The 26,562-nt window shown below is 44.6% G+C and overlaps 1 protein-coding gene across 3 annotated transcripts in view; it reads right to left on the minus strand.

Annotated features, from left to right (window-relative positions):
• The window catches only part of LOC124131900 (thyroid adenoma-associated protein homolog), a 48,687-nt gene that overhangs the window by 12,230 nt on the left and 9,895 nt on the right, over positions 1 to 26,562 (minus strand). For all 3 annotated transcript variants that reach the window (XM_046495422.2, XM_046495421.2, XM_046495420.2), the window contains 19 exons: positions 25,336 to 25,487; positions 24,581 to 24,718; positions 22,949 to 23,683; positions 20,782 to 20,888; positions 19,407 to 19,493; positions 18,256 to 18,454; positions 16,437 to 16,530; positions 12,994 to 13,167; positions 11,369 to 11,536; positions 9,771 to 9,880; positions 9,054 to 9,235; positions 7,903 to 8,084; positions 7,274 to 7,423; positions 6,239 to 6,369; positions 3,539 to 3,673; positions 3,296 to 3,400; positions 2,396 to 2,506; positions 1,271 to 1,514; positions 208 to 439 (listed from right to left, as the gene is read on the minus strand). In XM_046495422.2, the coding sequence (XP_046351378.2) occupies positions 208 to 439; positions 1,271 to 1,514; positions 2,396 to 2,506; positions 3,296 to 3,400; positions 3,539 to 3,673; positions 6,239 to 6,369; positions 7,274 to 7,423; positions 7,903 to 8,084; positions 9,054 to 9,235; positions 9,771 to 9,880; positions 11,369 to 11,536; positions 12,994 to 13,167; positions 16,437 to 16,530; positions 18,256 to 18,454; positions 19,407 to 19,493; positions 20,782 to 20,888; positions 22,949 to 23,683; positions 24,581 to 24,718; positions 25,336 to 25,487 (3,436 nt within the window). The remainder of the gene's footprint in view (positions 1 to 207; positions 440 to 1,270; positions 1,515 to 2,395; positions 2,507 to 3,295; positions 3,401 to 3,538; positions 3,674 to 6,238; positions 6,370 to 7,273; positions 7,424 to 7,902; positions 8,085 to 9,053; positions 9,236 to 9,770; positions 9,881 to 11,368; positions 11,537 to 12,993; positions 13,168 to 16,436; positions 16,531 to 18,255; positions 18,455 to 19,406; positions 19,494 to 20,781; positions 20,889 to 22,948; positions 23,684 to 24,580; positions 24,719 to 25,335; positions 25,488 to 26,562) is intronic.

Here is a 26,562-nt window from a genome sequence, read left to right on the forward strand (position 1 = left end):
ACAGAGGCAGTCTTCTGACATAGGGACGGTCGGGTAGCCTAGTGGTTAAAGCGTTCGCTCATCATGCCGAAGGTCCTGGTTCGATTCCCGACATGGGTACATTGTGTGAAGCCCATTTCTGGTGTCTCCCGCCTTGATATAGCTGGAATATTGTTAAAAGCTGAGTAAAGCCATATAAATCTTCTGAGATAAGGAACCATTACTCACTGGTCTGTTGACTGGGACTCCTCTGGACCAAGGCTGGCCAACAAGGTGAGCACCAGGAACAAAGATGGATGCAGATTGTCAACACTGTCGACGTTGGTACAGGGGGTCTCCAGCCTTGACAACATGGCTGTTGGTAGGTGTGGGTAATGGGCAGACAACTCCTGGAAAGTCATCATCTTTTGACTGGTGCCTGCCTTCCCTCGCGGGCCAAACATGCGACTCACCATTGTCCCTGAAAGAAACATGATGCTGTTTGGGTCGATAAATGAGAAGCAGAGGATAGTTATTAGTATGCAGAAGTGTATATTTGGAAAACTGATGGTAGTGATTTGTAGTAGTGTGTAAGCGTACCCAGTGGAGTGAGTGAGTGAGTGAAAGGGTGGGTGGAAGGGTGGGTGGTAGGGTGGGTGGAAGAGTGGGTGGAAGAGTGGGTGGAAGAGTGGGTGGAAGAGTGGGTGGAAGGGTGAGTGGTAGGGTGAGTGGAAGGGTGAGTGAGTGAGTGAGTGAGTGAGTGAGTGAGTGAGTGAGTGAGTGAGTGAGTGTGAGTGAGTGAGTGAGTGAGTGGAAGGGTGGGTGGTAGGCTGAGTGGAAGGGTGGGTGGAAGAGTGGGTGGAAGGGTGAGTGGTAGGGTGGGTGGAAGGGTGGGTGGAAGAGTGGGTGGAAGAGTGGGTGGAAGGGTGAGTGGTAGGGTGGGTGGAAGGGTGGGTGGAAGAGTGGGTGGAAGAGTGGGTGGAAGGGTGAGTGGTAGGGTGGGTGGAAGGGTGAGTGTAAGGGTGAGTGAGTGAGTGACTGAGTGAGTGGAAGGGTGGGTGGTAGGTTGAGTGAGTGAGTGAGTGAGTGAGTGAGTGAGTGAGTGAGTGAGTGAGTGAGTGAGTGAGTGAGTGAGTGAGTGAGGTTTTACACAACTTCCAAGCACCATCATGGTGGTCAACACCAAGATGTGAGAAACTGCATACTTTAATATGGAGCCATCTTAGACAATGACAAATAAAATTGTGGGTTGGCTGGTATAATATTATTTCTGCTCGCAGGAATCATTGATTGTACCGTAGTAATCTATTACCGAAGAGCTGTGTAGCGGCATTCCTGATGGCCCAGCTTGGGGACTCAAACCCGTCAAAGATGATGAGGAGGACCTCGGTGAATCTGGGCATGAGGCTGAGCACCAGCGTGGCATCACCAAACAGCGCCTTGAGGATGTTGAGGGCGTGGACCTGGCAGACGTCCTGTGTCTGGTCAGCCTGGGGCATGAAGGGAGCCGACGCCAGGCGGAACAGAGTCACAACTGACTGGGTCAGGAGCCGGTGCTGCAGATACAAGTCAACTATGAACACATCGACTGAAGCAACATCTCCATCTTTTACTCATCCTTAGTGTATGAGTAAATGAGTGAGGTGTATGAGTGTATGAGTGTATGAGTGAGAACTTCTCAATTATGTAACATCTCCTTGCTATACAGTGGAATCTGTCCAAATCATACTTTGTCAAATTCGGATTTTGGTGAACACCGGACTATTTCTCAGGTCCCCTCAGTTCCTTGATACATTATTATAACTCAAAACTGAACTCACTACTTTGGAATTTTTACACTTCGGACTTGGGACTAAAAGTGTAGTCCCAACAACCAATTTACTATTGAAAAGTAGCTGTCTACATCAGAGAGGACCAGACCGGACCAGATAAAGATATAGAGGATGTTTCATGTGTTGAGTTAAATATCTTGTTTCTCTCATCAAGCGACAGGGGAAAGGAGATGTGATGAATATGCAAATGGAGTCTCCTGGCAGGAACTACTTTTAATAAATATATAAATAGCTGTGATGCAGTATAACTCAAAACCATGTCCATAATATTCCACCAAAGTTCATATAGATTTCCCGAGGTGTCAGTGCTCATGAAACCAACATGGCTGCCAGTCATAGTCACATCATATAATAAAAGACCACCATTCTTGTGTGTTTCCCTAATTGTAAATATCCTATTAGGAATAAAAAGTATGTATTATGCAAACCATAGGCTTGCCCAACACAATTTATATTCCTAATGTATGACATTTTCCATACAAAACACTCATCTAATAATATCTATTCATTCACTGCAAATACTATCTCATTAAACCATCATGGAGTTGCACAAGCCCTCCTTCAGCTCGGCATGGCTCCCCATGACCTGCTCAGTGTTGACTTGCCTGTCTCCTCCTCTGCTCAGCCTGGGCAATGACCTGCACGATGACAGGCAGCCCCGCGGACCTGCGAGTCACGGACACCGACATCAAGTTGCTCTCCAGGCTACTCATTATCTACAACGAGAAACAAATCTGTGACAACCACATGACTCTTGCATCACAATGCCCAGCTGATCAACATATCCCCTGCATGATATCACTGACATCGTCAGTATTCTTGCTTCAGCATGATAAATATTTCCAACATATCGGATATATCCCCACAACACATTAGAACAGTGTCTAGCTTGGTATCCGAGATATGCCAAACACGGTATCATAAATATCTCTCAGCAAGTCTCATATCTCCCCAGCATGATATAAGATATATATCAAGCATGTCCTCTGCATCCAAAGGATGATATCAGATATACCAGCATGATATATATTCCCAGCAAGACATCCAATATATCCTCAGCATGATATCAAAGATATTCCCAGCATGATATATATTTCAAGCAAGTTATCCAATATATCCTCAGCATGATATCAAAGGTATTCCCAGCATGATATATATTCCCAGCAAGATATGCAAAATATCCTCAGCATGATAATTGATATCAAAGGTATTTCCAGCATGATATATATTCACAGCAAGATATGCAATATATCCTCAGCGTGATATCAAAGGTATTCCCAGCATGATATATATTCACAGCAAGATATGCAAAATATCCTCAGCATGATATCAAAGGTATTCCCAGCATGATATATATTCACAGCTAGATGACTGAGATATTCACAACATGATATTTAAGATTTGCCCTGACATAAGTCCATATCCCCCTCCTAAATGATGCCATGCTGTCAAAGGAAACGTAAGACAATTGGTTATTTCAGGGCCACAAGGAGCCTGAACTCTACCTGGTACAGAATGTCTGCTGGTATGGCTGCTAGAGCGGGCTCATCACAGGACATCAGTGCCGAGCAGTACCGCAGGAACCCATGGCGACAGCCTTCAATGGCACCCTACAAGCACAATCAAGACACGGGTAATGTTTCATGACCAATTCATACATACAAACTACATCATAATCCATACTAAGAATAATCCAATTATACATTTCTATTTGTTTACTTTATTTGTTTTCATTAAGAACTGCCTACCCTGATCCGACAGCTGGTGAGGACTTGTACATACATCTGGCCCACACCTTGTAGCTCCGACAGCCATGTCGGTCTCTCCGAGGTCCGGAAGCTCACCAGAGAGGCAGTGACCTCACCAAGACAAGTACAGCTTTCCTGCAAGGTGGGGAGGAGTCAACAAAATGGCAGCATCTTAAAGACAGTCATCGAATCATGCCACAAGGCTCACCTAAAGTCACATGTGGCCTCATGAACCATAATGTAACGCCTTTTGGTACATGTGAGCATTAGGACATCTTGGTTAAACAAAACCTGTAAAATCCCTAGATATTTTTTTATATTTGTATACTTATCCTGCATTACTCTTTAATGCATATTACTGCTTTTTGTTTACAGAAAGAAGAGCTGTGTGAAGTCTTGCTGAAGAAGAAGTTGTTGTAACTAGCCTTGAGGACAACCCTATCACACAGCTCCCACGTGACCACGGGAGTGATGACATCACAGTCTTCACATTATTGCTGTCACTCACAGTGGATTCACCTGTGTGATCTCTCAGCATAAAAATCTTGATTCTCACTTGTTGTGTTGATTCTTAGTGAATATTTCTTGTGATTCTATTGTGCCTCCGGTTTGTATCTTCATATATTTCACATGATTTACGCCATAGCATAACATGCATTAAGGAGTAATGCAGGATAATTTAATAAATCCAGATAATTTATTTGAATGAATATCAGTGTGCCCTTTTGTGGTGACACAAAGCCTACACTCTGGCCTAAGATGAAATGTCTGCTCGATGGAGGCAAGCTTCAAGCATCTCAGAAATACAAATCATCCAAATTAAGATCTTTTATTCCTTCTCCTCCGCTCCTACCTTGGGACTGTTCTTGTACCAAGGCCCTGCTCAACAATGCAATGTCAGCACTACATGAATGTTAAAGTATTGGAGTAGTGGAGTCATAGTGCTAAGACTGCTGGGAGGAAAGGACATCAACCAAATCTGGGGTCAGTGACAGTCAATTCCACAACCACTTCCCTGACACACGCTATCTCACCTCTCACAACTCCCCCCACCAACACACATATACATCCTCTCTCCTCTCTCCTGACACAAGTTCTCTCACCTCTCACAACTCCCCCCACCAACACACATATACATCCTCTCTCCTCTCTCCTGACACATGCTATCTCACCCCTCACAACTCCCCCCACCAACACACATATACATCCTCTCTCCTCTCTCCTGACACATGCTATCTCACCTCTCACATCTCCCCCCACCAACACACATATACATCCTCTCTCCTGAGACACGCTATCTCACCTCTCACAACTCCCCCCACCAACACACATATACTTCTCCTCTCACGAGACACGCTATCTCACCTCTCACGTCCCACCCACCAACACACATATACATCCACTCTCCTCTCTCCTGACACACGCTATCTCACCTCTCACAACTCCCCCCACCAACACACATATACATCCTCTCTCCTCTCTCCTGACACATGCTATCTCACCTCTCACAACTCCCCCCACCAACACACATATACATCCTCTCTCCTCTCTCCTGACACACGCTATCTCACCTGTAACAACTCCCCCCACCAACACACATACACATCCTCTCTCCTCTCTCCTGACACAAGTTCTCTCACCGCTCACAACTCCCCCCACCAACACACATATACAATCCTCTCTCCTGACACACGCTATCTCACCTCTCACAACTCCCCCCACCAACACACATATACATCCTCTCTCCTCTCTCCTGACACAAGTTCTCTCACCTCTCACAACTCCCCCCACCAACACACATATACATCCTCTCTCCTCTCTCCTGACACATGCTATCTCACCTCTCACAACTCCCCCCACCAACACACATATACATCCTCTCTCCTCTCTCCTGACACATGCTATCTCACCTCTCACAACTCCCCCCACCAACACACATATACATCCTCTCTCCTCTCTCCTGACACACGCTATCTCACCTCTCACAACCCCCCCACCAACACACATATACATCCTCTCTCCTCTCTCCTGACACATGCTATCTCACCTCTCACACCTCCCCCCACCAACACACATATACATCCTCTCTCCTCTCTCCTGACACACAATATCTCACCTCTCACAACTCCCCCACCAACACACATACACATCCTCTTTCCTCTCTCCTGACACACGCTATCTCACCTCTCACAACTCCCCCCACCAACACACATACACATCCTCTCTCCTCTTTCCTGACACACGCTATCTCACCTCTCACAACTTTCCCCACCAACACACATACACATCCTATCCTCTCTCCTGACACACACTATCTCACCTCTCACAACTCCCCCCACCAACACACATACACATCCTCTCTCCTCTCTCCTGACACACGCTATCTCACCTCTCACAACTCCCCCACCAACACACATACACATCCTCTCTCCTGACACACGCTATCTCACCTCTCACAACTCCCCCCACCAACACACATACACATCCTCTCTCCTGACACACGCTATCTCACCTCTCACAACTCCCCCCCACCAACACACATACACATCCTCTCCTCTCTCCTGACACATGCTATCTCACAACTCCACCCACCAACACACATATACATCCTCTCTCCTCTCTCCTCTTTCCCAACACAAGTTCTCTCACCTGTCACAACTACCCCACCCACATCATCCCTCTCCTCTTTTCCTCCCTTACCTTTAGGTTGACCCAGCACCAGGACAGCATGAACTGGAACTGCGGTGTCAGTGACAGCGATTCTCCCTCCCGCTCCCCCGATACAAGGCTATCAAGTGCAACACCCAGCTCTGCAAACGATGGGCAGCTCTCTATAAAAAAAGAGAGATCCTTCACTTCGATTTCTGACATTTGTAAATTACCAGTACAAGATTAGAAAAGACACCATTTTCCTAATATCCACAAATGCTGAGCTTACATAAGCTCATGAGAACGTTAAAACATTAAAGTTACAATATCATATCAGACTAAAGTTCAATGCCTTGATGCCCTGCTTGGATGCAAAGATATTGAAGTAATAATAACAAGTATTTGTCACAGAAGTGACGAAATGTCCCCCGCCTGTATATACACCATAGTACCAAATATGAAGACAATCCAGCGATTACTTCTTGAGATATCGCGGCAACACCGTTTTCCAACTCCAAAAGCAGATTTACCTGCTGTGACCTTGAAAATGGGGTCAAGGTCACCAAAACCGACTGGTGTCTGCGGAGTCTGTATATACACCATAGTTCCAAATATGAAAACAATCCAGTGTTTAGTTCTTGAGATATCGCGGCAACACCGTTTTCAAACTCAAAAAGCAGATTTGCCTGCTGTGACCTTGAAAATGGGGTCAAGGTCACCAAAACCGACTGGTGTCTGCGGTGTCTGTATATACACCATAGTTCCAAACATGAAGACAATCCAGTGTTTAGTTCTTGAGATATCGCGGCAACAAACAGGTGGGACGTACGGACGGACGTACGGACGGTCGTGAATACTATATCCCCCGCTTCGCGCTTTCGCGCGGCGGGGGATAAAAAAGCAGTTTCCACTAAGACAATGCCTGAATGTTACTCATAGCTTTGAACAGTAATGTTATTTACAGAAAACACACATTTACAAAGAGGAACAATAAAAATCTTAAAGATGTGAAAAAAATTCATTATTTTATACAAAAGAACACATTTCTGCACCAACAGACAGAGTGAGACAACCCTCATCACTCACCTTTCTCATTGCCACCAGAGGTCACTGACAAGGTCATCTGAATCACCTTCACATTGACCTTCAGCAGATCCAGAAGCAGACTTTCAGGAAGGTCCAGGTCACAATGAGCTTGCCGAGACTTGAGACATAACGTAATGGCCTGTATCAAACCTGTAATAAGAAATACATTCAGCTGTAGTCTGTTTCAACAATTACTCGTATCATGAAGGCATTCATCATGTTAATATTACAATAGTGGGGAATAAAATTCAGGTCAATGTTGGATATAAGCAGAATCCAAACAGCCTCCCTGTATCCTGACACCAAACAGAAACGGTAGCTTACATCAATTTTTGTTTGTCTAACCTCAAACTGGCCACCTGTTGGTTGGTTGGTTGGTTGATTTGTTGTTTAACGCCGCACTCAGCAATATTCCAGCTATATGATGGCGGTCTGTAAATAATCGAGTCTGGACCAGACAATCCAGTGATTGACATCATGAGCATCGATCCACGCAATTGGGATCGATGACATGCATCAACCAAGTCAGCGAGCCTGACCACCCGATCCTGTTAGTCGCCTTTTACGACAAGCATGGGTTGCTGAAGACCCATTCTACCCCGGAATCTTCACGGGCCACCTGTGCGTACCATGAATGGAGCTTTGTCTGGACGCCAGCACCAGGTTGGTCTTGGCCAGCACCAGAGACTGCTGGATCTCCCCCAGCAGCAGCTGCAGGAACTGAGGATGAGCCTGGGATGAGGCTGTCAGTGTGCAGGTGAAACCTCCTCCCGACTCCCGGCTGAACACTGCCCCCTGCTCACCGGCATACCTGGCAACAGGGTCTGGGAGTTAATGCATCAGTTCTATCATGGCATACCAGCTCAGTTTGGGGAATGTAGAACTAGACCAGAGATCTTTACAACACTTCGAGTAATCGGGGGTGATAAACCAAGGATATTGTATTCAATCCCAAATATGTTTATTTTTCAACAAATCCCCATCAAACATTCATAACATATTGTCGAGTATGCTAACTATATGCATGGTCTTTATTCATATAATTTCCGATCCAAGTTTTCATCGTTACCGGAAACATGTGATATTTTGCCCGGATGTAGAAACTTTACTCTTGTCAGTTGTGGTAAAGCATGTGGTGTGCAACATCTGCAATTGTCTGGTGGTTGTGGTTGAGTGGATCAAAACTTGAATGAACAGAATAGACTTGCTACAGGTATGACATCCAACATTTCACAAGTAGACAGTGCAGAAAACAGACAACAAATGATCGTATGAACTGACGACCCCTTCAGTAAACATAACTTTGGTTATCAGGCTGCAACTTCTTACAACTGGTACAAGCAGCAAACCTGTCTTGTAAATAGTGGGAAAAGCCTTGTCCTGACCATATGTCCCTGACCATTGGTGAGGTGAGGTGAGGTGAAATGGGGTTTAACATTGTGTCCAAGATTATTGCACTTATATAGCGACGTGCATGCATGTGTCTGTGTGGCCACTTGTACTAGTCCGGACTGATGCCGATTTATAGTGCTAGCACACTGAGATACCATGCTGCAATTTAACATGAATACCCCACTTAGACCCAGTAAACTGACTCCGAACTGACCAGGCCTTGTTTTTGCCCCTAAATGCCGAGCTCCAGACAGGGTAACAACAAGTAACATCTTTTAACGTCTTTAGGTATGACACGGACGGGGATCGAAACCCGGACCTTCCAATCTCTGGGCGGAAGTTCTACAACAAGACCACAGAGGTGGTCCCTGACTACAGACAAACTCACTTGACAAAGACGATGTTACAGATGAGTGCACCACTCTGAGTCTCGTATGGCCGCGGGCTGCTGCAGAGATGGATAGCAGTTCGGAGAAGGTGACAAGCTAGTTCCCCGGGGTGGTACCCGCGTTGTCTGGGCGCGGACCACGGGAAGAAACGCATCAGGAGCTCCGCACTCAACTCCTGCACCTGGTAGAACCAAGTGTGTGCTTTTAAAATCAGTGACTCCTTTATATATAATGAAATCATATAATAGATTATTAATAGATTCAAGGACATCTGTTGGTTTGTTTTTATGTAAAGTGTGTACCTTGAAATTTTGTATACCAGTGTGTTCCACCCAAATCAACAAAAAAATGATAAACATATCTGAAACAATTAAATACGATATCCATAAAGCAAACTGCACTGGAATGAGCAATGTACATCATCTGGGTACGATGACTAGAAGTCAAAACAGTCTGGACACCGAATTCAATTTAGTCACAGCTTTCGACAAGTAAAGCAGTGCTGGGGACTTATTCTAACCAAATAGGGTGAACAAAATACAAAATGGATTCTGCCCATCATGTTGATATACATCTTCAGGAGACAGCAATGAAAGATAAGGTGAAGGCAACAGTTCATATCGTCATACATTATTTACATTGATATACATGTACATCAAAATGACAAATGACAAATAATCAATCAATATACTGCAATTGCTACAGAAACACCTCACCTCGTCAGCGCCGTCGGTGATACAGGAGCACACGGCCACCATGGACCTCCAGGAGAAGAAATCACACAGACCCAGGCGGTGAGCGTAGTCAACAATCTGTACACACCTCTCTGAAACAAGTCAAAAACATCACAATTGTAAGGGAGAGAATTTGTGCATGTCAACTTCATTATTATGAGGAACATTATTATGACAGACGCTCTATTCACTAGGCTCCGAACAGACGCTCTATTCACTAGACTCCGGACAGACGCTCTATTCACTAGGCTCCAAACAGACGCTCTATTCACTAGGCTCCGGACAGACGCTCTACTCAATAGGCTCCGGACAGACGCTCTATTCACTAGGCTCTGAACAGACGCTCTATTCACTAGGCTCCAGACAGACGCTCTATTCACTAGGCTCTGAACAGACGCTCTATTCACTAGATTCCGGACAGACGCTCTATTCACTAGGCTCTGAACAGACGCTCTATTCACTAGGCTCTGAACAGACGCTCTATTCACTAGGCTCCGTACAGACGCTCTATTCACTAGGCTCCGGACAGACGCTCTATTCACTAGGCTCTGAACAGACACTCTATTCACTAGGCTCCGGACAGACGCTCTATTCACTAGGCTCCGAACACACACTCTATTCACTAGGCTCCGGACAGACGCTCTATTCACTAGGCTCCGGACAGACGCTCTATTCACTAGGGCCTGGACAGACGCTCTATTCACTAGGCTCCGGACGGACGCTCTATTCACTAGGCTCCGAAAGGTTGCTCTATTCACTAGGCTCCGAACAGACGCTCTCTTCACTAGGCTCCGGACAGACGCTCTATTCACTAGGCTCCGAACAGATGCTCTATTCACTAGGCTCCGAACAGACGCTTTATTCACTAGGCTCCGAACAGACGCTCTATTCACTAGGCCCCGAAAGGACGCTCTATTCACTAGGCTCCGAACAGACGCTCTATTCACTAGGCTCCGAAAGGACGCTCTATTCACTAGGCTCCGAACAGACGCTCTATTCACTAGGCTCCGAACAGACGCTCTATTCACTAGACTCCGAACAGACGCTCTATTCACTAGGCTCCGGACAGACGCTCTATTCACTAGGCTCCGGACAGACGCTCTATTCACTAGGCTCCGAAAGGACGCTCTATTCACTAGGCTCCGAAAAGACGCTCTATTCACTAGGCTCCGGACAGACGCTCTATTCACTAGGCTCCAAACAGACGCTCTATTCACTAGGCTTCGAACAGACGCTCTATTCACTAGGCTCCGGACAGACGCTCTACTCACTAGGCTCCGGACAGACGCTCTATTCACTAGGCTCTGAACAGACGCTCTATTCACTAGGCTCCGAACGGAAGCCCTATTCACTAGGCTCTGAACAGACGCTCTATTCACTAGGCTCCGAACAGACGCTCTATTCACTAGGCTCCGAACACACGCTCTATTCACTAGGCTCCGAACAGATGCTCTATTAACTAGGCCATGGAGATGATCCCAAATGAGTTAAACAGTTCAGGTGACAGTTTACACAGAGAGCAAGGACACTACCAGTGGAACGCTGTGGTTCCTACTGTTGAAGACTGTTTATTGATTTACCTTGAGCCTGCCCCCTCAGCGGCGTTCCCCCACCGGGCACATACACCAGGGTGTCGTAGATGACATTCAGGATCTCCAGGCAGGTCTTACGGCGTTGGAAGCTGGCGCCGGGCAACAAGCTGTCCATCAACGTCCCATGCAGCCAGTCAAGGAAACCCAGGGACCTGACTGCCAACAGAACAACAGATGGAGATGTGACCAGGTGACCTTCATACGAGCAGAGATGCCAACCCTAGTTGAGGCTTTGGAGTAATCCGTGGGTAAAAAAGTTAAATTTCATTCGAAAAAGAAAAATGTTAAGAGTGAGTGAGTGAGTTTTGTTTAACACCGCTTTTAACAGTATTGCAATTATATCACAGCGTGTCAGTTTAATGTGGGAAGAAAGCCCGAAGTGATGCAGGTCTTAGACGTTTACCACTTCAGTGAAACCCACGAGCATGGGCATGGTGCTAACAAACCAAGAAACATAATCAGGGCGATACGGAATTCAAACCCACGATCATAGGTTTCTGGCGTGCCCCAGGGACGCAACTCTGCAAAGTGAATTGTGGCGCCTTAGATAACTGGGCCACCCGTGCCCCCAAAATGTTAAGGGTACCATGCCATGATGCTGGTTTTCACGTGAAGCATGGCTAGTGATGTAGCTGCACATGCAAGCGGCACTATGTTAAAAACAGGGCAATAAAACGCCAAATATGCAGAAGAAATTTATTCAACTTGCGTTTGTATGGCTCAATATGACTAAACCACAAAATTTAACATCAATCCAAACTTTGAAAAAAATGAATATAAAAAAGTACTTAAAAATAGAAGTTCCCATCGTCCCGACGCAAGGGAGTTAACTGACTATAAAAGTCCAGTTTCCCTTGCCAAACTAGGCTGGAATTTCCCTTGCCTTGGGAAGATGAGAAGTTCCATAAGTAACGACATGCACAACATCATCAGTGACAAACATTGTGGTAACATATAAAACGAATACATATTTTGAAAAACTTTGGTAATCATAGATTATATATCACTCACAAAAGCATTTAATCAAGGAGGGCAAGCCCCACAAACCCCCTGATATTTTAGCGAAGCGACAAGAAATGGCATCAGAACACTGCATTTATGCCCAAAGCTGTTTAATCATGCTTGAACAATTTCAAATCTATTCAAGATTCATCAGAAGATGACAAATCCCCCAGTCCCCCACAATAGCAAAAGGCACCACTTCTGCCCCTGGCTAATACATGTACCAAGTTTGAATGAAAAATCTTACACAGTTTTCAAGTTATGCTCCGGATACGAAAAATACGGATGAACAGACGGACAGACAGACAGATCAGATGATGACTACATCCCCCCGCATTATATGCCGGGGAGATCATGAGTAATAAGTATCCAACAAATACAACTGCTAATTACAATTAACTACAAAGGTTCCGAGTCAAGGAAGACAAAACCTGTGTCTAGCTTGCTTCACACATAGTATTAGCTACTCCTGTCAGTTTAAGAGACTATTGAGAGAAATAGTTGTAACCAAGCAGTCATGTACAAGCTGCAACTCTACTGTGACAGCGTCAAAAGCATCAACAGGATCATCAGCATCAACAGGATCATCAGCATCAACAACATCAACCTACCCAGTTCTCTCTCCTGCTGCTTCTTCTTGATCCCTGCCAGACAGCCATTACGGAGTCGGATCATCAGTTTCTTCATGCTGGAAGCCAGGTTTTGGCGGAAAGGAGCTGAATCTACTCGCAGACACAAGGGGAGACCACTCTTTAGCAGATCCACCTCCTTCTCAGTTAGCAGTTCTGTAGGAATATAGAAATGTTGTTACTTTCCTTTGTAAAAAAAGAATGTATCAACCAGTTAGTAAATGTCATTGTACAGCATCAGCAATATTACAGCTATATCACATATTCCTGTAAATAATCTGAGTCTGGACAGACACACCATTAGCAGCCAGTCACACACTGCTGCATATATTACCTGGACTTCTGACAAGCAGTATTCACAAAGGACCATTTCTGACCCGGAATCTCCTCAAGGGCCAAGCTAGAGGTATGGGGGGTGTATTCTGACCCTGAATTTCCTCGGGGGACAAGCCAGAGGTATGAGGGGGTATGAGGGTATATTCTGACCTGGAATCTCCTTGGGCGACAAGCCAGAGGTATGAGGGGGGTTGAGGGTATATTCTGACCTGGAATCTCCTCAGGGGACAAGCCAAAGGTATGAGGGGGGATGAGGGTATATTCTGACCTGGAATCTCCTCGGGGGACAAGTCAAAGGTATGAGGGGGGATGAGGGTAAATTCTGACCTGGAATCTCCTCGGGGGACAAGCCAGAGGTATGAGGGGGGATGAGGGTATATTCTGACCTGGAATCTCCTTGGGCGACAAGCCAGAGGTATGAGGGGGGTTGAGGGTATATTCTGACCCGGAATCTCCTCGGGGGACAAGCCAGAGGTATGAGGGGGGATGAGGGTATATTCTGACCTGGAATCTCCTCGGGGGACAAACCAGAGGTATGAGGGGGGATGAGGGTATATTCTGACCTGGAATCTCCTTGGGCGACAAGCCAGAGGTATGAGGGGGGTTGAGGGTATATTCTGACCTGGAATCTCCTTGGGCGACAAGCCAGAGGTATGAGGGGGGGATGAGGGTATATTTTGACCTGGAATCTCCTTGGGCGACAAGCCAGAGGTATGAGGGGGGTTGAGGGTATATTCTGACCTGGAATCTCCTTGGGCGACAAGCCAGAGGTATGAGGGGGGGATGAGGGTATATTTTGACCTGGAATCTCCTTGGGCGACAAGCCAGAGGTATGAGGGGGGATGAGGGTATATTCTGACCTGGAATCTCCTTGGGCGACAAGCCAGAGGTATGGGGGGGGTTGAGGGTATATTCTGACCTGGAATCTCCTTGGGCGACAAGCCAGAGGTATGAGGGGGGATGAGTATATATTCTGACCTGGAATCTCCTCGTGGGACAAGCCAAAGGTATGAGGGGGGATGAGGGTATATTCTGACCTGGAATCTCCTCGTGGGACAAGCCAGAGGTATGAGGGGGGATGAGGGTATATTCTGACCTGGAATCTCCTTGGGCGACAAGCCAGAAGTATGACGGGGGTTGAGGGTATATTCTGACCTGGAATCTCCTCGTGGGACAAGCCAGAGGTATGAGGGGGGATGAGGGTATATTCTGACCTGGAATCTCCTCGTGGGACAAGCCAGAGGTATGAGGGGGGATGAGGGTATATTCTGACCTGGAATCTCCTTGGGCGACAAGCCAGAGGTATGACGGGGGTTGAGGGTATATTCTGACCTGGAATCTCCTCGTGGGACAAGCCAGAGGTATGACGGGGGTTGAGGGTATATTCTGACCTGGAATCTCCTCGTGGGACAAGCCAGAGGTATGACAGGGGTTGAGGGTATATTCTGACCTGGAATCTCCTCGTGGGACAAGCCAGAGGTATGACGGGGGTTGTGGGTATATTCTGACCTGGAATCTCCTTGGGCGACAAGCCAGAGGTATGAGGGGGGTTGAGGGTATATTCTGACCCGGAATCTCCTTGGGCGACAAGCCAGAGGTATGAGGGGGGATGAGGGTATATTCTGACCTGGAATCTCCTCGGGGGACAAACCAGAGGTATGAGGGGGGATGAGGGTATATTCTGACCTGGAATCTCCTTGGGCGACAAGCCAGAGGTATGAGGGGGGTTGAGGGTATATTCTGACCTGGAATCTCCTTGGGCGACAAGCCAGAGGTATGAGGGGGGGATGAGGGTATATTTTGACCTGGAATCTCCTTGGGCGACAAGCCAGAGGTATGAGGGGGGTTGAGGGTATATTCTGACCTGGAATCTCCTTGGGCGACAAGCCAGAGGTATGGGGGGGGTTGAGGGTATATTCTGACCTGGAATCTCCTTGGGCGACAAGCCAGAGGTATGAGGGGGGATGAGTATATATTCTGACCTGGAATCTCCTCGTGGGACAAGCCAAAGGTATGAGGGGGGATGAGGGTATTTTCTGACCTGGAATCTCCTCGTGGGACAAGCCAGAGGTATGAGGGGGGATGAGGGTATATTCTGACCTGGAATCTCCTTGGGCGACAAGCCAGAGGTATGACGGGGGTTGAGGGTATATTCTGACCTGGAATCTCCTCGTGGGACAAGCCAGAGGTAAGAGGGGGGATGAGGGTATATTCTGACCTGGAATCTCCTCGTGGGACAAGCCAGAGGTATGAGGGGGGATGAGGGTATATTCTGACCTGGAATCTCCTTGGGCGACAAGCCAGAGGTATGACGGGGGTTGAGGGTATATTCTGACCTGGAATCTCCTCGTGGGACAAGCCAGAGGTATGACGGGGGTTGAGGGTATATTCTGACCTGGAATCTCCTCGTGGGACAAGCCAGAGGTATGACAGGGGTTGAGGGTATATTCTGACCTGGAATCTCCTCGTGGGACAAGCCAGAGGTATGACGGGGGTTGAGGGTATATTCTGACCTGGAATCTCCTCGTGGGACAAGCCAGAGGTATGACGGGGGTTGAGGGTATATTCTGACCTGGAATCTCCTCGTGGGACAAGCCAGAGGTATGACGGGGGTTGAGGGTATATTCTGACCTGGAATCTCCTCGTGGGACAAGCCAGAGGTATGACGGGGGTTGAGGGTATATTCTGACCTGGAATCTCCTCGTGGGACAAGCCAGAGGTATGACGGGGGTTGAGGGTATATTCTGACCTGGAATCTCCTCGTGGGACAAGCCAGAGGTATGACGGGGGTTGAGGGTATATTCTGACCTGGAATCTCCTCGTGGGACAAGCCAGAGGTATGACGGGGGTTGAGGGTATATTCTGACCTGGTATCTCCTCGTGGGACAAGCCAGAGGTATGACGGGGGTTGAGGGTATATTCTGACCTGGAATCTCCTCGTGGGACAAGCCAGAGGGATGTGGGGGGAGGTATTCTGGCCTGGATATCAACCAGTATAATCAAAATGAAACAGAAATTAAAAGAAAAACTTCACACAGCATGATACCCACACAGCTATTTGAAACATGTTTTATTGCCAACAAGAATACCTGTTTGTTTCATCGTTATACAAAGGAAAGCGACTGCCTCCCCTCTGACTTCTTCATCTCTCGAGTACAAGGCTTCGGTCAGCAGCTGAACATTCTAGAATTCAAACACAAATTAATTATCTTTGCATTGTGGGCATGGTTTCATAATTACATTATCACCACATTATACAGTCTCCATTATCTTCCAAAACAGAATCCATTGCAAGTAGAAGACAAAATAGTGATGAAAATTATATGAATGGACCACTGAAAATCAGTGATGGCACCAGGTGTTAGAAATAGGGTAAGCATTTCCTGCTCAACAGGTAGCACCCGCCACTCTCACAATTGATAAGAAACCAACTGCAGTTTGGAAAGGGAAAATAAGAACAGGGTCAGATGAACCAGTGAGTGACAGCATGACAGCAACCCAAGCCAGCGGGAAGGACTCACACCACCCTATCCTCATGTTGGCTAAAGAAGATAACGGTCTAGGTTCTCATCATCATAAAGTCTGACGCATGTTTCGTTTTAATTTCCATTTTAAAAAAAAAAAAATCTTTAAATATTCTGCGTCTCGAACACACAACTCGGGCAGTGAAATGCTACAATATTTAAAAACAATGCAATCCAATAGTGCATGCAGTTACTTCCCGTTACATGTGCACTGCTTTACTGTGCATCTCATTTTATGTGTTATGGTTATGGCAGCAATGAGTTTGTGTGCTTGTTGTGCAGTTTGCAAATTTAGTCAATGAAAACATGATATTTACGATAAAACATCATAAGACATGATGTAAAGTATGCCAGACAATGTGTCATATGCAGAGATAAAGATTACCTAAAAAAGCTCGGAAATATCAAACGGCTGTTCACCCATTTTCCCCCCTATCTATGGGTGATTTTGTTTAAAATATACTTAGTGTCATTGCCAATATCAGAAGTGCAAACAACTAATGTTCGTTTCAAGGAGAGTTCATGGTGAGTTGATGTGACTTGCCAATCAGTTCATATATGATTTCGTCAAAAACTTTATCAACAAAATTGAATGAAATCTTGGATAAAAGTAATGTACGATAATAGTTTATGAACTTAAGTCCAGATACACAATGAACACCTTGATAGCCAGATAGTGTAATGACAGGACAAACTTGCATACTTCAGGAGAGATTTGTCGACATGCTTCTTCTGGTGTTGTGTGCTCACGATAACATCTTCGCGTTGTGAAATAAAATCAAAGCTCATTGTATATGTGTATTATGCATACTGGTAGTCCAACAGTAGTCAATTAACGGTAAAGGAATACATTTATGCTGGGAGCCCCTTTCCCAGGCTTATTTGTTAACTGTTTATTTGGTTAAATACTAGTTTGAACAACAACAAAATAAAACGCCACACGCCCACACTATATTTTCAAAAGCTATTGCCCGAGAACCAATTATTTTATTTTATTAAGCCTTAGCTGGCCTTTTTTTGTTATTATTACATCATACATTTATATTGCGGAAGTATCAAGGTACAAGTATCTGCTCAAATGCATTTTTATTTGTTTCCTAATCTAGTGGATCTATTTGCATTCCATTCTCAACTCCCTGGGGAGTATACAAGAATGAGGTGCTGGGAACATATTCCGACATAATCCCAATGGAATCTCAGTTACTGACTAAACTGACATAAAAAATACAGCTTCTTAGTTCAAGGTTCCTAAACCAAAGACAGCCAATAAACAGTAACTAAATCCGTACTGTCAGTAACAATTGAAATCTAACTTCATACGAGTGATATTTCTAACTCAGAGGCTTGAAGTAAATGTCCGAAGCTGTAGGGATTCAGGACTTACGAAATCCTGTTCCTGGAGCCCCTTGTTCCTGGTGCTGCGGAGTATGACAAGCCACACGTACAGGGCCCGCCTTCTGCGCGCCTCACACAGGCTCTCACGTCTCAGCTCGCACACATGACGCAGCAGGAACGCTGCAGACACCGGTAGCAACTTCAGCGTCATTGGGATCCAATAGTCACCCATCTTCCTGAACAGCAGGCTGAGGGAAACACGCAAATAAGGCTGTGCTCCAAATGTACAGATTATGATAGACAAACACATTATGATAGACAAACACATTATGCCTGGCAAACACACTATGCAACAAATATTATATTGTGAAAATGTATTTTTTTAGAGCAAAAATATCATTTATACTTATCCTGACTCATACTTATTGCTTATCACATCTCATTTCCGAAAGGCATAGGAAACGTTCTGTACAGTGATCCCAGAGAACAGAAAAACAGCTCATCCGAATGCACCTCTGAGCATTTCATCAAACCGGTAACTCATCACTCTCTTATTCTCTTTCTCATTCTCTCGGCCGAAACACGATAGAGGTGGAAGAGGGGACGCCTAGGTTGGCACTTTAGCATATAAGTCAGGATAATCAATCATAAATGATATTTTCACTCTAAACAAGCATGAAATACTCATATCCCCTGCCCCCTTGTGTGCAAGACAAGAAATGTTGAATGATTTTCAAGATCTGCTCCAGAAACGAGCACTACCACCACTTTCAGTCTAAGTCAAAGTCATTGCTATGGAAACTTGAAAAACATATTTTCAAAAATCCGCACCCGTCACGATATGGCTGAAATACTACCGATGTGACGTTAAATATTAACTGACTCACTAAAAAATCTGCAACTATCAAAAGACAACTATACCTATCTATGTGCCAAGTTAGGTGAAGAAACATTGTACGGTTTTCAAGATTTGCTATGGATACCAGCACTGCCGCCACATTCAGTCTGTCAAAGTTGTTGCCATGGTAACTCAAAAAAGATTTTTATAAAAAATCCCAAACTATCAAAAGGCACTAGTTCACCACTAGACCTATCTATATGCCAAGGTTAGTGAAGAGGGGGAGAGACATAATAAACATGACTATGTGCTATGTGTGTACTTTCATCTCACGTAACTCCATCTATGATTCAAAGACTTACGGTTCATCACTGAAGAGTCCAGCCAGGAGAACGTCCAGCCACGCCTCTCGCCACAGAGTCAGCTGATTCTCCTCCTCACAGACATTCCTGTAACCATTGGCAACAAGATGAACATAAAACAATGACGTTAGTCGTAACTAACACGTTCTTATTTGCTTCTTAACTTCTTGCAGACTACATCCATGGTCTAGTGGATAGAGCATCTGCCAGGAGAGTGGAAGGTCGATGCAACATAACCGAAAGACGGTACTGATTGTTACCATGCATGCATGCACACACGCACACTCACACACGCACATGGTGCATGCACGTCGCTATATAAGTGCTTTAATCTTGACGGGGATAATAAACCCCACTTCACCTCACCACTGAAAGTGAGAACTGGCAATGACCAAGATTGAAACCCTCCAGAAAAGGCAGAGTTATATTCAAGAGAAAAAAAAGACACATCTGAAAAACAGTTCTCATACTGACCAAAACGTTACCAGCAGTTTACTAAGTGAGTGGGTATGGTTTTACACCGCTTTTAGCAATATTCCAGAAATATCACGGCAGGGGACACCAGAAATGGGTTTCACATATTGTACACATGTCGGGAATCAAACCTGGGTCTTCGGCGTGAAGAGGAAACACTTTAACCACTAGGCTACCCGACCTCCCCAGTTCACTTAGAATCTGTCCATAGTTTGAGCAATTTGTCAGTAGTCATTTTTACCAGTGTCAACCTTACACATGTTACGCTGAACAAATGACTGTGTCCTCTTTAAGGCAGCAAGACACGACAAGATCTTATGGTGTGAATCCTTGATTTTACATGCTTTTTTAACATCAACTGACCAAGGTCATCAGCCTTTCATTTGACCATTCGCTGCATCTTCTCAATATTTATTACCCATAATGCAACAGGTTTATTTCAATCATGCTCAATTGGTTCAAAGATTGGCAGCACCCTTGGTAAAAAGATACATGGTACAATGATCGATATCAATTTAAAAATTTGTTTAGATAAAGTTTGCATTTATGCACAGGTATGTACCATATTTCTTTCCAAATTAGACCGCCAAATGGTCTAATAGAATAGAGAGTCTTTCCAGAGAGCGGAAGGTCTAGTGGATAGAGAGTCTTTCTGGAGAGCGGAACAATCTTGAACACGACGTTCGCCTCACCTCATGTCTTTCCAGATTAGAAGTTATATTAATTCATCAGTTGAAAACTTGATTTTATACCATCTGTGATTTTTTCACCTGGATTTGGAGCCCATGTTCCTCATTCCAAATCCATAGGAACGACTGACAAAACATAGGAGTAAACAGATCTGTACCAGTCCAAACTGCAGGTTTAATCTCACGAACACTTCACAACTTCTGTAAAGTACCTTATTTGCTGCAAACAGCTCTTGTAAACATCCGCAGCAGGGGGTGACAGGTCATTCGATGCCATACACTGCAGGAGATGTCCCTTCAGGCATGCATCAGCAAACAGCTGGACGATGAAAACACGTGATTAGTAAACACAGTTTTAGTTAGTTCACAAATATTCCAACCCAACATTTCACAAATGCAGAGATTTTGCTAGAATGATTTAAATGATTGGGGAGGTCCCCACTTCAAGTTTCAGAAAGAGGGGATTTCTATTAAACAAGTTGGGAATGCAAGGAAGTCATAGCCAAGATCATCAATGTGTTTTTCATATGGTCCCAGTCCGTCTGCATAAAATTTTAAATGGAAAGAAATCAATTCCAGTCAGATTGACTTTTCTCAATATATCGCAGGGATGTCCTGGAATTAATTCACTTTCATTTTCTAGTAAAAATGACAAATCGTGAGTATTTCAGACTGTGCTTACATCCAGCTAGACTTCACGAATTCTTCACTAAGGACAGACTACTTTGTGTTTTGGCAGAACTTCGTTTTGATGGAAGCTCTCCAATACGCAAATGTCCAATAAGTAAAAGGAGGTGGTGTGACTACTGCTACAGTGGAGGGCACAGCTGGTTTGGTAACACCCTTGGGCTTCTTTGCAGAGGAAGGCCTGCGTTCTGCCTCCAAAGATTTCGACCGGCGGTCAATATTACGTTTATGGCATGTGCGTATATATATATATTAGGGGTGTCACGATAAATCAAAATATCGATATATTGCTATTGGTAAGCACTCAAAGTCAATAAATCGATAGTTAAATCAGTTTCCGATCAATAGTATCGTTTTCGGTTAGGAATATCGATAGTTTCGATTGTATTTACCATATCAATAAATCACATGCAATGTGGTTGAAATTTGTTTTTCTCTACATCATGAGTGGTAGTAATTTACACATGGTAATGTGGAAGTTTCTTTTTCTTAAATTATTAGGGTAAAGAAAAAATCCAAATCAGCCATATCTCAAGTTTTACTTTTTATTTGTTGTTATGGTTATCACATTCAAACTTCAGTTTCAAGGTTTAGTTCAACTCTAAAATCCATCCAAAATGATACATTGAAAACTATCGATATTTATCGCAATAGTTGCTTGCAATATCAATAGTTATCACAATAGTTTCTTTCAATATCAATAGTTATCGCAATAGTGATTTCCACACCAATAGTCACCCCTAATATATATTTGGAAAACTTTTTCCAGGAGGTGAGAACACTGGGAACATCTGTAATCCTTAGAGCAAAGGCCACGACAATCGCAACAAAGACCATGGGGATCAGCAGTAGAACAAGTATGTCGGCATTTTTTACAGGCCAGGCGTTGATCATGTTTATCAATTAGTGTAATAAATGTTTATACAAATGAGGAGCTAGCTCTCAAAAAATGAATAAATTGTATTCTCCAGAACTCAATACTCGTCTCCAGAGCATGGTGACGAGAAAGAGAATGATGCGGCAGGGGTAGTCAGGTGATCAAGTCGTGTAAGGTCACAACGAGAGATTACAGTGCGTGACCCATTTGTTTGGGTGTTGACCATGGTGATGCTTGGATGTGAGGTGAGGTGAAATTGGGTTTTACATCCCGTCGCAGATTATTGCACTAATATAGCGACGTGCATGCACGTGTGTGTGTTACGATGTTTGTACTAGTCTGGACTGATGCTTATTTATAGTGCTAGCCCACTGAGATACCAGTTTAACATGAAGACCCCACTCAGACACAGTATACTGACTCCAAGCCGACCAGTCTTTGTTTTAGCCCCTTAATGCCAAGCGCCAGACAGGGTAACAAGAAGTACCATCTTTTAACGTCTTTTGGTATGACGCGGCTGGGGATCAAACCCCGGACCTTCCGCTCTCCGGGCGGATGCTCTACCTCTAGACCAAGGAGGCGGTGATGCTGGGATGAATGTTTTTAGAAGCTGGAAACTTTGTTCTAGCCAATTTCCACATAAGGATCGAAAGAAAACGGAAGAAATGCAGTGTGAGATTGGACTAATTGCTTTTCAGCATGCTGGTAATCCAGAACTGGCACAATTGTCATAGCCAGAGCTAAGATAAGAACTTCAGGCAAATGAAACAAAAAACATTGTCTTATGATATTTGCAAACACATTTCACCGATTACCTTTCTGATGTCTACGTATGGCAGGAGTAGCTTCAACAGCTTGTACTTCCCCCTCGCATACCACGGGATGTCCAGGAGGCGAGACAGGAGCTCCTCGCTGAGTCTGTTACTGTCCATCCCCCTGTACGTCCGCTCCCAGCTCCACACAGACAACACCGCCTGGAATATCTCACAAACAAAGACTGCCACGCCATCTACTGGACTGTCCCAGTTGAGAAACACAAGCTTCAGTGTTTTCTCAAGGTATACTGAATCCTTAGATGTAAAACCAACTGTGTCATGATTTGAGTGTAGAATAGGAAGGCATTTGTGTAAACTCTTGAACCAGTGGGACAGAATTTGAAAGGCATGATACTGATTTGACGTCTGGTCACCACAAAGCCTCACTACTCTCGGGAATAGCCTCAGTAACAGTTGGTTGTCACGGACTGGTACTTGGCATGAGTTACCTCCCTTGTCAGGTAGCAGGATGTCAGTACTGAGACTCAGGATGTCTGGACGACAACACATGAGTACAGCTCTAATAAGCGCCAACTCAGCAAACCTGTTGCTCTCCTGGCCATCCATCTTCAAAATATTCATCTTAAGATGACCTAGGTGGCAGCACCCAGATCCATCAGCAATGACCTGGAATATCTGACCGAGGCTCTCAACACTTGCGTGTGGATCTGGTGACTGGTTCAGCAACATGGCCACAGATGTCCCGCCGAAGAGATAGACGTCGGGAGAATAGCCCTGCAAAACAAGCAACATCAGGGAGCATATCGAGAATAAACAATGAAAGTCAACAATAATCAAATCTGGACTAGGAAAACAAGGAGTTTGTGGCATCAAACAATCGATGTTGCTCAGGAATCAATTAGCCAGTGCACATTAAAGGTCAAGAAAAGTACAAAAATTGATTGCGATTTTGTTGCAAATATCAATTTCCCTTGATACATTAAGTCAATTTCTGAAAGGAAAAAAGTAATAACATTCGTAGAAAGTACTCAAATGTCCTAAAGTATTAAAACCTGCAAAGTTGCTATATTACGTGCCCCTTAAATCTTGATTTCCTTTGAGCCATATTTCAGTCACCCCTTACAACAACTATGGGGTATGGGAGACACATGCTGCCCACGAAAGCCTTTGAGGCTGTCTACGTATAGGATATAAACCGCCTCCGCGGGCTATCCGTGAAAATAATGCAGTCCGGAAATGCGCTGGAGTGCATTATTTTAACGGATAGCCATAGGAGAAGGTTTATATCTGACTTATAAACCGACAGATATGAAGATGCTTTTTTGTTTAAATGACATAACTTTAATTCTGAAATTTCAATTGTAGCACTCGAAAGTTATCAGTCAAAAGCGCAAAGCTCGAGAATCCCGTGGGCAGAGGGATTTTCGGAGAAAAGAACAAGCTGTTGTAACAATGGTCATGCATCACTGGAGGTTTATAAAGAAATGTAACAGCTATTTACAGATCCCGAGGTCAAACTAGGCGACTTGGTGGATTGTGTGTCACCACAACGGCCTGTGACGTTGCTCATAATATCAACAAATTGTTTGTCTTGTCCGGACTCGATCATTTACAGCCCCATCGTCATACAGCTGGAAGATTGCTAAATACAGTATTTAACAACAAACTTACACTGCAGGTTAGAACTGCCAAAAGGTTTTGAAAGAGTAGTGAGACATGCTCCGTGAGATGTTCAGCATCAACTTGGTTGTGCAGCCACACGGCACGGCGCAGATCCTCACTGAAGTGTTGTGCCACCTGTAGGCTGATCTGCAACACAGGAAACAGAGGTGTCCTCCTTACTAACAGGTGATGGGCCGGTTGGGGATGCGGGGGGGTGAGGGCTGGGATTAGGGGGGGATGAGAGGGGGGGGGGGTGAGGACTGGGATTAGGGAGGATGAGGGGGGATGAGGGCTGGGATTAGGGGGGGATGAGGTGGGGATGAGGGGGGGGGATGAGGTGAGTTGAGGTGAAATGGAGTTTAACGTTGTGTTCAAGAATATTGCACTCATATAGCGGCAATCAGCGTAACGTTTCTTGGTATGACACGGACAGGGATCAAGGCCCCAATCATTCACTCTCCACTTGGCCACAGTGAAAATAGCCCCAATGGTCACTCACTCCCAGTGACTTTGTATAAAATCTGCAGGAATTTTAATAAAAAGTGACAGCTGTTCATGTTCAAGTTGGTTATCCATCAAAGTCCATAGAGAAGTTGACATGATCACCTTATCACAATGTTGTTGTTGTTGTTTGTTGTTTAACGCCGCACTCAGCAATATTCCAGCTATATGACAGCGGTCTGTAGATAACCGAGTCTAGTGATTAATATCATGAGCATCGATCCAAGCAATTGGGATCAATGACATGCATAACATATATCTACCTTGACCACAGTGTACATGGTAGCTGCCTGCTGTGGCTGGGCGTCTTCATGGAGGATGCTGTCGATGGCTGTATGCAGGCAACAACACAAGTCAGACAGATGCCTGTGAATTACCTCCCTTGCCACTTTACTCTGTTCCATAACACAGCTAACTGAAACAGGTATTATTGTCGAAAATCAAATCTATGTTTGTTTATGAATTCATTAAAATATTACAGCAATATGTATCCGGGTATTGCAATATAATCTATGTGCTAAAGCAAAGATTGCACAACATAGTCTAGCTAAAGGGGTCGATGTTGGCACATGTACCACAGATATGTACCATGGTACCCAAGCCAAATGGAGACAAGGGAGATAACAATGTGAGAGAAAAATCACTTCTGCAGTTTTGATAATAAATTTCTAAGGGAAACATAATTTGTGAATGAAATTCTGTGTAGATTTTAGGTTAAATCAATTAATAATGAAACATGTGAAATATTTTTTACACAAGATACCGGAAAATAGAAAACAAATTGCAACAAGAGTTTGCCACTAACGTGGCTATATCCCCCACCCCTGTTGCAGAATTTATGACATAATTAAATCTAAACAACCCTAACCTTTTTTAACCGAGGTGGAACTTGTCATGGAAATTGTAAAAAAAGATGAGTTTGGAACCTAAGTCCATCTTGTTGCCATGGAAACGTAAAAAATAAATATTTCTAAAATTTCTCAATAGCAAAAGGCACCAGTTCAGCATGTACCTGACAGACCTGCAAAGCTTGATGAAAAAATATTGAACGGTTTATGAGTTATGCTCCAGAAACGAACCCTACCCTCTAAGAACCTAAGTCCATCTTGTTGCCATGGAAACGTAAAAAATGAAAACTTCTAAAATTTCTAAATAGCAAAAGGCACCAGTTCAGCATGTACCTGACAGACCTGCAAAGTTTCATGAAAAAATATTGAACGGTTTATGAGTTATGCTCCGGAAACGAACCCTACCCTCTAAGAACCTAAGTCCATCTTGTTGCCATGGAAACATAAAAAATAAATATTTCTAAAATTTCTCAATAGCAAAAGGCACCAGTTCAGCATGTACCTGACAGACCTGCAAAGCTTGATGAAAAAATATCGAACGGTTTATGAGTTATGCTCCGGAAACGAACCCTACCCTCACAGAACCTAAGTCCATCTTGTTGCCATGGAAACGTGACGGACGGACGGAGCCCGTTTCTATAT

This window comes from Haliotis rufescens, unplaced genomic scaffold (genome assembly GCF_023055435.1).
Source record: "Haliotis rufescens isolate VD_foot unplaced genomic scaffold, xgHalRufe1.0.p SCAF_3, whole genome shotgun sequence".
Taxonomy (NCBI): Eukaryota; Metazoa; Mollusca; class Gastropoda; order Lepetellida; family Haliotidae; genus Haliotis; species Haliotis rufescens.